Here is a 17,173-nt window from a genome sequence, read left to right as displayed (position 1 = left end):
TTTTAGTTAAAAGGATTTAGGGTGATTCTTGGCCCTAGAAACTTTAATCCTATGGCTAATATTGAGAGTAACAATTATCTGAAGATTAAAAAAAACTCATTAAGCACATCTTTAATTTAAATAGAAAGTAGGCATTAAGCATGTACTTTTGTTTGTTTCCTAAGAAGATAGATTTGTATAATATTTTTTGAAAATATGATGGTTAACAATTCATCTATTTGACAATATAAAATTTCACTGAGTTAACAAGGTAAAATTTCCTAGGAATAATATAATACTTTTAATTAAAACAATAAATATGAGAAATGTAGCACATGTAATAAAACAAAGGTTCAAATTTTTACCATTCATTTGAAAAGTAAATTTTAGGATATGGTGTATGTAAATATCCATTTAATAGTGTATTTGATATATTTGCTGACATTTGCCTTCTCTATAACCCCTGGGATTTGAGTCCAAGTTAATCATACAATGTCCCAGTGATTATGGCCACAAATTAAACTTGACTCTCTTCATCACCCTTACATAGTTCCCTACCAGGAACAAGGTCCGTATCATCTGCCAGTTTATAGCCCACCTCTTTCTATCTTTGTCCTGCTGACAATAAATCCCCTCGCCAGTTAATTGAACAGATGTACCCAGTGCTGCTTCCTGAAGATCCTCAAAGCCAGGCTTTGATGGACAGTTTAGAAAGTGGCACAATAAAATAACAAAAGCCTTTTAACTGAGAGCACTGCTTTGTTCTGCTTAGAACGTTAAGGTCACTCCAGCTCATTCTGATCCTGGGGATCTTAATTTTTACTCAACCAATTTACTTGCATCTGTCATTCTTTCCAGTATTAAAAGTTCAGCTCTTCAAGTGTGGGGAACTGGGGGGATGGTTGTGTGGGGAATGAGAAGAGCTTGTTACAAACTAAAAATGGCAAAAACAAGTAAAATCTGGCTTGGCTCTCAAGTACAAAAAGTTATTTTCAAAGCCTATAAATTATGACATAGTGATTAACATGTAATTTAAATATATTTAAACAACAATTATATCACATTTCCAGCCCAGCTAATTGGCCTCACAGATGTTCCCTTGTAGATGCATTGCCCTTCCAGGGAGATATGAATGAGGTGCTTTTTATCATGGAAAACAGAAAAAAAATGGAAACAGAAACATAAAAAGCAGCCAGTAACCCTAAAAACAATGAACACTAAGGGGACTTTGCTTAGCAATTTTTCCCATTTTAATGGTGAAAACTAGGAAGAACATGAAGACACTCTTATTACTGTGATGATATCTGGCAGTGTGTCCAGAAGCAGAGTTGGCAGGTTGCTGATGGAAAGACTTATTAATGCAGGACAGCGGATGCATTCAAATAAAGCATGGCCACACTTCCTGTCTTGGAACACACTAACTGCAAGAGGTCTAGTTATTTTTAATATGATGCCTTTACAATTGAAAATGGCCTAGCCCAGATAATGAATATAGATAATAAAGTATTTCATGATGAAGAATGACTTGTAAGTTACTCTTTTGATCATTTATCTCAAGTTTTATAAAATGCTAAACATGTAGCAGGCAGTGCTATTTTTTCAGCCACAATCAAACATAACCCAGTATAACAGCTCTTGCAAATAAGAGGTCAAAGGAACACTGGTGATTATGAATACTTTGAAATACTTTGCCTTTTAAGATGTAATCATAGAATTGAAATAAATTCACTCCAACCTCACTTTACTCTTGCTTTTTTCTTTCAGCAATCTCAGGAAATGTTTGATCGTACAATGTAAACTGGGAAAGGCACTGGCCAAGCCTGTCCTAGTATATCACGATATCTCCAGCATCTAATGTAATCCCTATGCTTTTATCATAGAAAGTTAACAAATATTTACTAAATGTTTGCCAAATAATTCAAGTTTAATGAAAGGATAAAGCCAAGATTTGTAATATGATAAAGTACCAGCAGGCAGGTATCATATTTTTGTACCAGCTATTTTATATATCACTGGATTATATGGAAAATTTCTTTTTCACATTTATGAACAAATGAATTAGATTTCATAACTTTCTGAAAGATAGCAAAATATATTTCAAGTGATGTGGAAGACAGGTAAGCAGTTAAAAATGCTCTTTGATGAGAAGTCTTGGCAGTTTGATTGCCTGACTGAAAAAATCTGATTTAGCAGGTGTGGACAATTAAATTTTATATATCCTCTACATTTGTATAATAGTGCAGAGCTTACAAAGTTTATTTATATGTAAAATGTATTATTTCTCCATTAAGAATAGGTATCTTCATTAAGAATAAAGTAGAGAGGCCAAGGATGAAAATGAAATATTTCATGATTGACCACATCACTTATAATTGGGTCTGGAGCTCAATCCCAACAATACCATACAACAATCTGTCTACTCTACAAAGCTCCTCCTATGCATTGCATAACAAATATATCCAAATTTCCATGTTATAATCTTCAATGTGTTGTTAGTTATGTTACTACAGAAAGAAAGAGATAAATATTTTCTATACCATTATGTAAGTGACTCAGTTATGGGCAGAGTTAAAATCTAAACTCAGTGTAGGTGTTCAGAGCTTGTTCCCTTAAGTTCAGAAGACTCAGTTAAGGAAAATTCTATTATCTAGTTGCTATTAATTTGTATTGAACCGTTAATCTCTGTGGAACCATATTCTTAGGTTGTTCTGTCAATCTCTAAATTATAAAAACATCGACCTGGAATAAGATTTAGCTCTGTTTTATAGATGTTCCAAGATATTGTCTTTGAGGTTTATTTTAGTCATCTCTGTTCACTTAAAGCCAGAAGGCACAGAATGAAAAGTTCACAAAACCAACTGTTTTTATCTTCATTATTCATTATTTCAAATGCCTCAAAAAGTGCCTTGTGCATACACAGACAGTGGTTTCTCAAGAAATGTGTTTAATAGATGACTGGTATTTTTCAATCATTTTGAAACAGAACTGGCATTCATATGTCTTCTATACTTAGCCTAAAGAAAGTTATCTTTAATATTTTCTCATATTTTTATATTGACTTTTATTTAGCCCATAGGTTAGAGTTGTAAGCCATAAGAATATGTCTTTTTGTTTTTTTTTCCTAATTGCAATCTAATTTCAACTGATTCTAAATACATAAAAGTAATGTATGTAAAGCATGTTTCCAGGAAAGAAACCAATTTTTCAAGATTTTCTGATGTTTGTTCACTTAAAAAAAGACTAATGAGAAAATATTATTTACCCTTTCTATAAGGAAAGGTTGAGAAGCTGACCCTTAGCTGAAGTGGTAAAGAATAAATGTAATTTGATAAGAGAAATTATTCCAAGAAAATTGAAATCTACTTCTATCTCTTTTTAGATAAACTTGTTATAGGAGAAAAGTTAATGCGGTGATATGTGATCATTCCAGTCACCTAAAGTATAACAAAGGAAAGCATCCCTTGTTTATAACTCTAGTTTATTATTTACTGCTTTTCCCTTTCTTCCAGGGTTCATCAGAAGAATATTTATTGTCAACATAATTTTTAATGCATTTCAAATTTTTCTTTTTAATTTTCCTTTACAGGGATTGAATTATATATAGTATCCTCAAAATATATAAACTTTCTTGAGATCAGAATACATAAAATTTTACTGTTTAGCAAACATCACTGTTGTGCATGTGTTCCTTTTTGGTTCACACAACTCATGTGGCTTTTCTTTTTCTTTTCTTTTTTTTCCATTCATATCACCTCTTATTATATCCATCATTCCATTTTTCTTTCCTATTAGAGTGAAATTGGACACAGCCCTCCTCCTGCCTACACCCCTATGTCAGGAGTAAGTATTTCACAATCAACCTTCATCTTTTAGGATTTTTAGTCTTTGCCTACCATACTTCCTCTCTCTCGTCTCACCATAATTTCCTCATTTTGCCTTTGCCAACAGTGAGTTAAGGATTTACTGTAGCTTGTGTAGCTGCCTATGTAGATATGTTTTATCTCAGTAGATAATCCAGAGCTGAGATATCATGCATCTACAGTAGCTTTTGATTTTCATCTGAAAAATTTACCTGGGCTCATACATTATGCTTCTGGATGAGGAGGTTATCTTTATTTCCATGATTATAGGTCTTGTGCTAAAAAGTCAGAATTTTGGTGATGATTTTCCAGTTATGTACTACAGACTCAAAATTATAGTAACAACAGACTAGAAGGCAATAAGGAACTATCACTATTCAAATTTCATCACTGTGCTTCTGTTCATAATGGCAACTGCCTATAGTTAATGACATTGCCATTTGTCTTGAAAATTCACTTTGAATTTTTATTTTTATTTATTTTTTTTGAATTTTTACATTAAAAATAGGCAGTTGTGGGAAAGAATATGAAATACTTTTTATTAGACCATGTGTTAGGTGGTTAGTAAAACTAAAACATATATTTCCAAATTGTTTTCCCACAATTGATTTACTTTGTAGGACAAAATTGGAATTTTAGGTGTTTCTAGTCTATAACTCAGACTCATTAACTATTGGGGGGAAGAAAACACTTAATAAACTCTGACTTTGCTCTGATAGATAAACTTCTGTATTCTTTTGGTTATTAACATCCATATTTTTGATCGCTGTTCCTCCCCATAACTTTGGTCCAAATGTGTTCCTACTATCGACAGAACCAGTTTGTCTACCGAGACGGGGGCTTCGCTGCAGAGCAAGGAGTACCCGTGCCCTACAGGGCCACCACCAGCACAATCCCAGAAGCCCCCATTGCTCAGGGGGCCACCGCAGAGATTTTTGATGACTCCTGCTGTAATGGCACCTTACGCAAGTCCGTGGCACCCCACGTCCAAGAAGACAGCAGCACCCAGAGATACAGCGCTGACCCCACAGTCTTCGCCCCAGAACGGAGCCCACGAGGAGAGCTGGATGAAGAAGGTTACATGACTCCTATGCGAGACAAACCCAAACAAGGTACAAGCAGAATGCTCAGAAATGATTGCCATTTGACATTCACTTTCATCAACATAAGCAAAGTGTAGAAGGGAAATTGCCAAACCATTTGCCTGTGTAACATTTGTGACCCACAAAAGGCCTAGACACTGCTTCTCCTAGTAGGCTAACTGAATTAACAGCATCCGCACCATCTAGGGGTTTTTTTTAGAAACTGGAATCTCAGACCTCACTTGATTAGGAATCTGCATTTGAACAAGATCCCCAGGAGACTTTTATGCACAATTAAGCTTGACGGACAGGGAGGCCTGGCCTGCTGCGATTCATGGGGTTGCAAAGAGTCGGACAGGACTGAGCTGAGCGACAGAACTGACTGACTGACTGAAGCTTGAGAAGCACTGATATAAACATAACTTTATGGGAATATTTAAATGAGGTAGCATATCACAAGATTTCAGAACCCTTGCTCCACTGATGATCATAAAAACTGGTATTATTGGTAAAAGTGTCCAAAGCTTTTGATGGCACCAATAAAAGATTTGATTGATACATTAAAATGGTGTCATTTAAATGACCTGGCTCATTATAGGAAATTATGACTTCTGATAGGGTACATTTCAAAAATTAAAGTTCTGTCCCTCCATATACTTATATGTATACCATCACATCTTGAAAATATTCATAGTTTATGGTTTTAGGAAGCACAGCAATAACTTTACAAAGTTAGTAGTAGGACTGTTAAATATCCAAATAAATTTCAATTTTGAAAAAACCTCTTTATGTTAACAGCATCAGAAAAAAGAGAAGATGATGTTATTAATAACTGATGGCTGTGTCCCAGAGTCTTCAGTGTCACAGTAAATTATATTTTAAGACTCTGTATGAAGGTCCTTTATCTCCCTTAATATGTAGTTATATTCACTTTTGTAATATGCAGTTAAGGTATCACTAAGTACATATTATCAATAACCTATTAAAATATATCCACTTCCATATGTATGAAAGTATTACTGTAATGAAGAATTGGATGTTTGAGTAGCCCAGTAGTGACACAAATGTAGGTTTTGGGAAGATTTGGCAGATCCTTCAGAAAGTGGAATGTTCCCTGGGAAGATTCTCAACTCAACCATAAAACTATTCCTGTCTACAGAACCACATGGCTATACAAATTTGCATTAGGACAACAGATAAGCAGATTGCATTGAGAAAAGGTACCTTGAACCTTCCAAGAGAAAAGCAAGTCAGTCTGTGTAGATTTACAGTAGGTAGACCATCCCCAGATTTTATCTCTGTGTACTAAGAAGCCCACGTTTCTATAGAAGGCTATTCTATTCTAGCCCAGTTCTCAGAGAGCAGATAATTTTAGTATAGACATACCTATATTTTCAATGGAGAAATTTCAGGAATCTGGTAGGAGAAATCCAATTCTGACTCCCCTATAAGTTTTTTTATATATATTTTTCTTAAAATGACGGTAGCTTTGAGACCCATTCAAATTAAAACTTGTGATGAAGTGTAAAGTTCAACCTACTCCTATAAGGGCAACAGTGAAAACCATACCATAGAACAACAAGATCCTTCAACATGAGTTAGGGAATTTGAATTCTAGTTCAACACTAATTATATCCTTCATACATCATTTAATGTCAATTTTCTGTCTATAAAGCTGGAAAAATACAGCTTGCATACCTTTTTCACAGGTTTGTTGTGAGGCTGAAGTGATAGTGCCTTGTAAGATACTGAACTGTAATCTGTGAATTTGATGGTAGGATGTTCATTATTATTATTACTTCAGTGCTCAGTCATGTCCAACTCTTTGTGACCCCATGAACTGTAGCCCACCAGGCTCCTCTGTCCATGGGATTTTTCATTACTGTCTCTTAACTTTCACATGATACTAAATAGTTAACTATATCCAACAGTTCTATATCCAGGGAAAAATAACCCTGGATTGATAAGATTTTTCTCTCTATGTGTCAAGTTTATTATGGGGGATAGGAAGTTTGTTTCAGAATGATAGTATCTCAACAAACAGGCCCTCTTCCTACCCTGACACCAAAATAGGAATAGCTAAAGTGTCATTTTTGTGCATATATTTAAAGAGAGGATATGCTACATATATGTAAGAAAAGAAAGTGAAGTCGCTCAGTCATGTCAGACTCTGCGACCCCGTGGACTGTAAACTACCAGACTCCTCCATCCATGGGATTCTCCAGGCAAGACTACTGGAGTGGGTTGCCATTTCCTTCTCCAGGGGATCCGAACCTGGGTGTCCAGCATTGCAGGCAGATGCTGTACCCTCTGAGCCACCAGGGAACACACATATGTGTAGATATGTCTATATAGAGTCTACACAATAAACAGAGGGGCAGAATTAAACTTGAGGGAAGCAGTATTAGCAACACTAAAAAAAAAATTCTCGGCCAATCCCTATTCTAGATAAATTTATTATTTTGAATCATACAAAATAGCTGCTCTAAGACTGGTTTCAACCTACAAAAATAGCAATTTCATATGATTCAAACTAATAGTTTGCTGTCTTATGATTATGATTCAGTTCAGTTCAGTCGCTCAGTCCGGTCCGACTCTTTGTGACCCTATGAATCGCAGCATGCCTGTCCATCACCAACTCCCAGAGTTTACCCAAACTCATGTCCATTGAGTCGGTGATGCCATCCAGCCATCTCATCCTCCGTCGTCCCCTTCTCCTCCTGCCCCCAATCCCTCCCAGCAACAGGGTCTTTTCCAATGAGTTTCAAATGATTATGATTAGCCATTGGAAATAAATGTTACAATTATATTTATTGTTAAGCTTGTATATTTTCAAGCAAGTCAGTTTAAAAGCATGTTAGCTATTTATCTGATTTGATTAGCTGAGTCTTTTCCTTAGATGTTTTCTTTCCTGTGTGTTTATCTTTCTGAGGGAGCATCTATAATCAAACCCTGATTACTTATGCAGACATTCCCAGCAGATACATAGACTAAGAAACACTATTCTTTCACTTCATTCATTCATTACGGCGTGGAGATAATCTTGATTTTCCAATACTATTTTTAAAATTCTCACTTCTCCACAGTTAAATGCTATTTAATCCTGATAGGTTGTTTTATTTTCTAACAGAAATGACTAACTTCTAAAAAACAGAAGCATTTAAACAACGGGCCACATGTGTAGGAGTGTGAGTCGCTCAGTCCTGTCTGACCATTTGCGACCCCATGGACTGTACCCCAACAGGCTCCTCTGCCCAGGGACTTCTCCTGGCAAAGATACTGGAGTGGGTTGCCATTTTCCTTCTCCAATATGTAGGAGAGACAAATATAATTAGAAGGAAAGAAGAGCAGTCTAGGGGACAGGAACTCTGACGCTGGCCCTGTCGGTGCCTTGTTTTGTCACTAACATTTTTTGCCCACTTACTCCTCTTTCCTATGACAGTTGTAATCAGCAAAATAGTTTTGGGGAAAATTCATGAAACCCGTGGCTTTATTGTTCTGGAAAAGGAAACTAACCGTCCTGTATAACCGTGGCCGGAATTACATTTTCCGGAAAGTAGATGTTAACTGATCCTTTTGTATTCCGTCAGAATACCTGAACCCTGTGGAGGAGAACCCTTTCGTTTCTCGGAGGAAAAATGGAGACCCTCAGGCTCTGGATAACCCCGAGTACCACAGCGCTTCCAGCGGGGCACCCAAGGCAGAGGATGCGCCTGTGAACGAGCCGCTGTACCTCAACGCCTTCGCCAACGCCCTGGGGAGCGCCGAGTACCTGAAGAACAGCGTGCTGTCTGTGCCGGAGAAGGCCAAGAAGGCGTTCGACAACCCCGACTACTGGAACCACAGCCTGCCCCCGCGGAGCACCCTGCAGCACCCGGACTACCTGCAGCAATACAGCACAAAGTATTTTTATAAACAGAATGGCCGGATCCGGCCTATCGTGGCAGAGAATCCCGAATACCTCTCTGAGTTCTCGCTGAAGCCGGGCACTGTGCTGCCTCCGCCGCCATACAGACACCGGAACACTGTGGTGTGAGCGCCGCAGCGGCTTCCGGCGGAGAGACACGGCCACTCTGATTTCCCGCCGCCTCTCTCTCTCTTGTTTTCTTCCTTCTACTCCCAAGGCCAGTAGTTTTGACACTTCCCAGTGGAAGCTCTAGAGATGCAATGCTAATTTCGTGCTTATCTAACTTGAACCTTAGAAGGAAGGACTGAAAGAGAAAGAGAGGAGGAACCACACTGTTTCTTCATTTGTCTGCATGGGTTGGCCAGGAGACTGGAACAGCTAGAAAAGGACACGCAAATAGGAGGCAATACTGCCTGCCATCAAACTAGTTCTCAACGTTTCCCTTCCTTCTCCTCCCCACCTCCCCCCCCCCCCCCATTTTTTTCTTTTTATTCCTTCCTTCCTTTCTTTCAAAGCAGATGCTTGAAAGATCCAAGCTATCTGTTCCTATCTGTAGGAACTGATGCGTATATTTTCAGCATCCCTGGTAATCCTTAAAGACGTTTTTAGTAGAACAAAAAGATAACCTTTTCTATAATGTATGATAGTAACTTAAGACTGAAAATCCAAACTCTTTCTCCACCAGTTTCTGTCTTGACAAGCAAGAATGGCCAACTCAGCTTTCATGATTTTTGAATCTTCATCCAAGTTATAACCAGTCATTATGTTTGGGGAGCTTTTTTGTTTTATCACTTTGTTTTGCTTTGATCTGTCTTTTCATATTACTTTCTCCCTTATCCTCAGCTTTAATTTGTAATTGCAAAGATTTTTACATCAAACCTTCTTAGGTGTTCTATAAATTGAAAGAATTGTAAAAAGAGATATTTTAATATGGTGAAATGGCCACTATTTTAAATATACAGTCTTTAAAATTAGAAGGGGAAGCCAAGGTATTGGTCAAATATAACATTAAATCTAACTTTTGTGTTTTACAGTATTGAATATGGATTCTCCTCCCTCCATTCCTTTATATTCTTCAACGTTTTCTTCCCCTCTATGAAAGACAGTACTTGATAGGTAGTAATAATGTTAAGAATAGAAGGGAAACTAAGAGACAGTTCTGCGTGGTTCATGAAAACTACTGACACTTTCAGGGGTGGCCCAATGGGAAATCCTTTGAACTGGAAGAAACACACTGGATTGAGTATGTCTACCTGGCAGATACTCAGAAATGTAGTTTGCACTTGAGCTGTAATTTTATTTGTTCTCTTTCTGAACTTCATTTTGGATTTTCAATGAAGCAATATGGAAGCAACCAGCAAAATAGTGCATTTGAGTACCTTTTTTTAAAGAGCTAAGATAAAGAAAGACTCTGGAAATGCCAAATCAAGCAGTTAGGATTTTGGAACAGTATCAGGGGATTATGGTAAAAGAGTCAGCACATGTTCCACGTGTAATATCACATTTTCTACGTGAGGAAAGTTGTCCAGTTTGTACACTCCATTTGAAGGAATGCAATTAAGGATTGGCTTAAATTCCGTGGAATTTTTAGTATAAGACCCTTATTTATATTAAGTGGAAGGTAACTTTGCACATAAATTGGTATAACAAAAAGAAATAAACAGTCACTGCTTATAGATAGACCCTTGGGTTAAAAGTTGTAAATAAATGTGAAAAAAGTTTCTCACGTAATTATTTTAATACACAACATACTACCCTTATAACGCTTTATATGATAACGCTTTTTCTTCAGACAGCATCCTAGTTCTAGAGCCATCTTTATTGTGTATCATTTTGAAGAATACCTGTTGAGTTAAGGTGACCAATAGAAACAAATGTTAGGGTTGAATTTTTAGAAACTTCTAGGAAAATCTGCCCATTTATTTGGAATTTTGTAAAAACTATTTCTTTCCAGTGATAAGGTATTGGGAATTTGAATGCATCACCTGGTGGTGATAGTTTAGTTGCTAAGTCATGTCCGACTCTTGCGACCCTGTGGACTTTAACCCACCAGGCTCCTCCATCCATGGGATTCTCCAATCAAGAATACTGGAGTGGGTTGCCATTTCCTTCTTCAGAATGTATCACCTAATTGAAAACAGACTAAAAATCTCCATGGGAAAGAGTAGAAATAAAATGACAAGAAATCTAGGTTTCTGCCTATTTTGAAAAAGTGTTTCTCCACCCATTCAGCTCCCTTATTTTTCAACTCATATTTATTTATAGTCTACTAAAAGCACTGTGTTATGTGGGGAACACCCAGATAAAGGCAATACTATCCCTAACTTTAAAATTTTACAATTAAAATGTATTTGGAATGACATTTAATTTTTTTTATAATTCAAAGAATACAATTGCATGGACTCTTTTTTGAGCAATCGTATAAAATCAGCTATTTGTTAAAAGATCTTCTGTGAACTCATCTGGGACATGAGTGAAACGTCCTACAAGTTACTGAAGGTAACACATAGCATAGTTTCAGTGTTATCATCCAAACGCAAACTGGTCTAGAAGGGTATTGTGTCACTGGCTAAGTGTCATTTCCGGATTCTAACTTAACCATTAAATCAGCAATAGATGTTGGTCTTTGCCCAAGAACATTGGAGACATTGGGATTGATTTCTTCCAGAGTTATGAAAAGTGGGGGAAGCTAAAAGAATGAGGTCGAGTAAGGAGGGGTTTTATGAGAACTCTTACAGTGAAGTTCAAACATGAATTTCCCAGGGGTGAAGACAGAATGATTCAGGGCCACAGCCTAAGAGCTCAGAGTTCTTCCACCCAGTCAGAGAAGTCTCCAAGAAAAGCAGTCCTCACATCATCATTTATGGAAGTTTAGATAGAAACCTCTTTTTCTAAATAAATCTGTACCAACTTATCACTGACAGTATCCTTGTTGGATGCTACAGCTTGACTTTTTCTCCTGATTTATGATATTCATAAGGTTTGTGTGTGGGGGGGGGGGTGGCGGGAAATGACAAGCAGAATCACTTAGAGAAGGAAAGAAAATTATTTTACTGTAAGGTAATAGAAATATATTCAGTAAAGGTAGTGTCCTCTTCATCCTAGGAACATAAAACAGGTACTAATAACTTGAGATAGATGCAAGTATATCCAAAATGACCTGAAATGCTTCACAAGAATCTAATTGTTCCTTTTGAATGATTTATCTAGTACATACTTAATTTCAATTGTTTTAGAGTTTCTCTTTTGTTTTATTTTTGTCCCCCAGGAAAACATATTTCAAAGTGTATGAGAGGGAGAAATAAAAAAAAGCTTATTTGTTCCAAAGAATAACTTACTCGACTCAATAAAGTGAAATTTTAAGATGCCAATTAAACCATTCAAAGTGCATTGGGATATCAGATTATTGCAGGCTAGTTGTATTAATGCAAATATGCAGAACCAATTCAATAAATTTGAGGAAAATAGTCAAATTACACAGACTGTATTTTTTAAAAATCATCAAATCTTGTAGCTTAGACCTATCTTGGGGAATCTTATTTCCAGGTAAGAAAAACTGTATAACTGTTTGTTCAGGGCAGTAGTTCTTAGATAGGTAAGAAAAGATGTCCTCTAAACCAAGGTAGACCCAAAACCACAAAGCATCCTGAACCACAAAGAGGTGCTTGAACTACTAGTATTTATTTTCCAAATACTAGTGGCACAGTTGAGGAGCAGAGTTCTTTCTCGGGTAATGTTCTTGCCATGGAATAAAAAATCAATGCAAAACTCAAATCAGATTAAAATGTATAAAGTAAAAATTTGAGATTGTTTTCTTAGTAGATCAGGAAAAATGAATATTTGTAGCTGGAGAGGAGAAATAGTGTTATTTTAAGTGTATAATGTAAGTGTTAATACCTTGTAAATCAGGACTTGGCATGAAGATCATGTATATTTCCAATGCCTAGGACAAACCAGCAGGACTGTGAGGTTCTGCTCGTAGATGAAGTTGGAAGGGTTATCAACATGCTTTTTGAAGTCTCAAAAATTAAAAAAAAAAAAAAAAAAAGGAAATTGATTAAGCCTGACAGGGAAGGATGTAAATACATGTTTTTCTAGAGCTATCTAAACTTTATTTCAAAACTTGAATTATTCATCCATCTATAAATGTTGATTATTTAACTAGTATATGTAGTTCATAAGGTAATAGAAAAGGTGACCATGAACGCTTGTATATATCTGGGCAGAACCATGATAATGCTGTAAGATGTAGATTTAGTTAAGGTTAACAGATGTTAAATGATTTTAATACTATTAAATAAATCAAACTAGGAAACTAATCACAAAAATAATGTAGCAAAATAAAATGCAGGATATGAAGACATAGGATGGATTTTGTGTAGTAAAAAAATGTTTGTCATTTAAATTTATTATTTGTTAGGTTTAGCTGAAAGTAGGCATATAAAAAGTGAGTTTCACTTATGAAAACTTGCTTTAAAGCATTACTATTATTTTCCCATTCTCTTATTCCCTGACTGCTTGTAAAATGTTTTCCATGTAAAGTGAAAATTTTCAGATTTGTTTTGCAAAACACCACCTTGTAGAGTTTAATAGGCAAATATGATACAAATGACTTTAAGTAAGAGGTTTCAAAATGAAGTGAAGGAAATGAAAATGTTCTATTACCTTATGCAGAGACAAAAGAATGAGTGGCACCATATAGCAAACAAACAAAATGCATTTCATTTGTGACATATCCTTTCTTTTTTCCATGATACCGTCCCATTTCCAAAAAGAACCCAAGGAATTTATTAACAATATTCTGAGAAATAAATACTAAAGCAAGCTGCTGTATTTCCATTATTTTGGACTCTAGTTAATAATCAGATAATTTTTAATAGGACCGATGAAAAAATCCAGGTGGATAAGCTTCTAGTTGTTGAAAAACCAGAAAAGTAAATCTACTGTTTATGCTGAAGGCAGGGAATTCTGCCTGGACTCTCAGTATATATGGCCTTTGAAGGACAGTCTTGTACCCATGCAGACACTTAAAGGCAGACTCATATCTCCTGCCATTTGCTTAAGAAGGAATAATATTACAGAGATATAAACTGGACATCATTTTGAAGTAACAGTATCCATGGAGACTTTGATGTTGTTTATACCTCTGGGTAGAAGTAATACAATCTTTTCTAACCCCAGAGAAACTTTGCAAGAGTTGTTCTTTCCACAAATGCAAACATGAAGCTGTTGTGGGCACCATGTTGGGTGAGGAGCCCATGTGTTTTTATATGGAAATGATTTTTCACACCATGGGCTGCTTTGTTCTTTTCATTGAAAAAGAAGTCTTGGTAAAAAATAAATAAATAAATAAAATTTAGACCCTTGATTCAAGACCCCTGATTTTATAGGTTGCAAAAATGTAAGATGTGTCACTTTTGCAGACCCCTGCCTCACCTCTTCAGAGTCAGGTGATCTTTGGGGAACAGCAATGCTTCTCTAGTCATGAGCTGAAAAGACTCTAAGCCCTAATTTCATGGAGGTATTCACATGCTTACCCTGGAAAATACTCTTTGATAGTCAGCTCTGCAAGTAAGTGATTATCTTGTTAGGAATCACAGAAAAATTCATTTTTCTCTGGACATTATAGGAAAATCCTGGCCTTACTTCTTTTCCTATTGGCATGATTACACTGTTTTCCTCACTTTCTGCCACCTGAGTTCAAAGTGGCCCTCGTATTGCTGTGCCTATCTCAAGCCATAGAAGAACTCTAAGGTCCCACATGTTGCTTTGTGAAATACTGATTTAGCCTCTGCCCTCAAACATCTGACTTTTCCATAAAAGGTACTAACAATCTGGACATTGCTTAAATTGTTTCTTAAATAAATGACTGCACAGAGTATGCTTTATGAAATTAAAATTATGCTTTTCAATGAAGATCGAGTCTCTTACTTCATCCTTTGTAAGAATTTGAGACGGGTCAGCCTGTGATGAATCTTGAAACACATATGTGCACATACCTTTGGTAGGTTTTAGATTCAATCATTTCATAAAAACTTTACATTCTAATAAGTTATTTTGCCAGCAAATTAACTTATTGACTTTATTTATCTTACTTTGCTCCTGATTGCAAATATTTTACAGCTGCTATATGTTTTTGTTTTTGTTTTTTTTCATAATGAAGAGTCTTATAATGGTAAAGGCTATTCAGCTCCGAGAACCACCTGTAACTCTTTACTGGATCATTCATCCATCTGACAAATGTATAATGAATTCGGTTTCACAGAAACGAAAATCCATGTTGTCTAATAAATCGCCATTTTTTCCTCCACTTTTGCTCTTTCAGGACGTTTTTCTTTCAATGCTCTAAGAATTTCACCTGTATCACCATGAGACGTGGTTATATTTGCTCAAATATACAAGAAAACAAAATTTCATACCTGTAGGCAGTAGCCTAACTTGTCCAAACCAGTTTGCCTTTACAGCTATTTTTATCCCTGATGTGTAGCTGTTTTTCCCCAGGCCTGTAGCTGTTTTGAAGGAAAGCAAATCATACCTCCTAAGCAATGACATCACCTGATTCTTGAGTATCATTTCCACATTTTTCAGTTAATGGGGGGGGGGGGGTAGGTGGGGGCTGTACCTTTTCCCTAATGTGAGAGTCATTTTCCTGTATATTTCTGGATCTCTCAGGGGCTGGGTGGGGGGAAGGAGGGGGTTACACCATAGCACTCCAAGAATCCTTTGGGATTACTTCAGTAATCAACTGCGGAAGTTATTTTCTAAGTGTAGATATGTAAGCTGTTCTTTTAAAGTAAGGTACTTTGGAATATGTAGCATAAATTGGTACTGCTGTTAAATGGGTCGATTATTAAACTGAGCAGCTGTGCGCGGGCAGCTAACTTTGAATGCACATCTCACTGACTGGTGTGTCTACATCTCTTATTGTGAGCACCAGGAACTTGAGCTCCTGCAGGTCAAAACTGCATTTTCACACGACCTGACTACTTGTTCATCTTTCTTGAGCACCATTACAGTAAGGTCAAATGAAAATGAAATTGATCTGCTAGATAATTCAGAGCACAACAAAATAAATAAATAATAAGTCACTTGAAATCCTTTCTCAAGCACTCATCTCATACATGCATCAAAGTAGTTGACTAAGATCAGTTCAGGTGATAAAGGGAGACACTTTACCAAAAAGGCAGAGGCTTAAGGTATTATATACATTTGTATTCATTTCCTTATGTTCTTAACTTGTAAACAGAAAACAAGCCCTCTCTCTTCTGAAGTATCTTCAAAGGACAGGGGTGCAAGAATACCTAGCTGGTAAGCCATTGATGTTTCATTTAAATCCCAGTGTTCAAAGTTAGCTGCCTTTTTGAAATAAACAAACAAAAAATACTACTGTATGTTTGAAAATGTGAACAGTATTTTTATAGCTTGTTAAAGACATGGCTAGTTGCATTTGTAAATAGGGATACTGTTGCTTTGATTTTCCTCTGTGGACATCTTTATTTGAAACATAATTGTCTTTAGGGTTGATTTGTATATAAGTAATTGGCTTGTGATTGTTTCTTTTGGGTTGGAAGTTATCATTCTGACATTACTTGTGATTCTGTGTTCAGCACTATGGTGACGTGTTCAACCTCTGCACTTGCTTACACAATAGGATATGCCAATTGTGTGTGGTGTAATGTTATTTTGATTTTTTTTTCTATTTTATCTATGAAGGATTATGCACTTAACACATACTAACTTTTTTAATGTTAGGTATATTTTTAGTATAATTTCCCTTGTTCTTTCCTCCCCTCCAACCCTTCACCCCATCCTCCTTCCCTTCTCCCATTTACTGTTGTTATTTGAGAATGAGGGAAAAACAGTATTTTAAATTTCTGTAATTAGGCTTTTCTGTTAGTTCTCAAGGATCCTCTCTTGGCTCTTGGGAAAGAATTGTACCTGTACAGGCAATTATAGAATGCGACCTGCTTTGCCTCATTCCGTACTGATCATCCCAGCTGAACAATTTGAAAACTGTTCTGCCTTTTTGTTACATGAATCTGTCAGAAATATATTTTTAATTTAATATAAATGAAATTCAATAAAATATGAAACAAATGTCCTCTTGTGTGTCAAAAATATGTTATAAGAAAAGCCAATTGAAGAAGATTTGTTCTAGATTTAATAATCTGAAGATGTGAAAATGGGCTTATTTTGTCCATATTTATGAACCTCATTAATTATTCTTCAGAACACTTTGGTTGTTTGGAAAGTAACACATTCCATATGTTTTTACCATCTAGCACAAAAGCCTATTGACGTGTGCAGATTCATTCATCTGTGCAGACTTAATTCACTGTGATTGG

General features: G+C 36.2%; 1 protein-coding gene across 4 annotated transcripts in view; it reads left to right on the top strand.

Moving 5' to 3' along the window:
• ERBB4 (erb-b2 receptor tyrosine kinase 4) overlaps positions 1–16,929 on the top strand; it is a 1,221,654-nt gene extending 1,204,725 nt beyond the window's left edge. For 2 of the 4 annotated variants that reach the window (XM_070458599.1, XM_070458600.1), the window contains exons 26-28: positions 3,772–3,819; positions 4,654–4,951; positions 8,512–16,929. In XM_070458599.1, coding sequence (XP_070314700.1) covers positions 3,772–3,819; positions 4,654–4,951; positions 8,512–8,957 — 792 coding nt within the window. In that variant the 3' untranslated portion in view covers positions 8,958–16,929. The remainder of the gene's footprint in view (positions 1–3,771; positions 3,820–4,653; positions 4,952–8,511) is intronic. The other 2 variants (XM_070458601.1, XM_070458602.1) reach the window with 1 other exon arrangement.
• Positions 16,930–17,173: the final 244 nt, after the last annotated feature.

This window comes from Odocoileus virginianus, chromosome 30, assembly GCF_023699985.2.
Source record: "Odocoileus virginianus isolate 20LAN1187 ecotype Illinois chromosome 30, Ovbor_1.2, whole genome shotgun sequence".
Classification (NCBI taxonomy): domain Eukaryota; kingdom Metazoa; phylum Chordata; class Mammalia; order Artiodactyla; family Cervidae; genus Odocoileus; species Odocoileus virginianus.
Note: the sequence above shows the minus strand (reverse complement) of the source record. Positions and strands in the feature narration are given on the sequence as shown.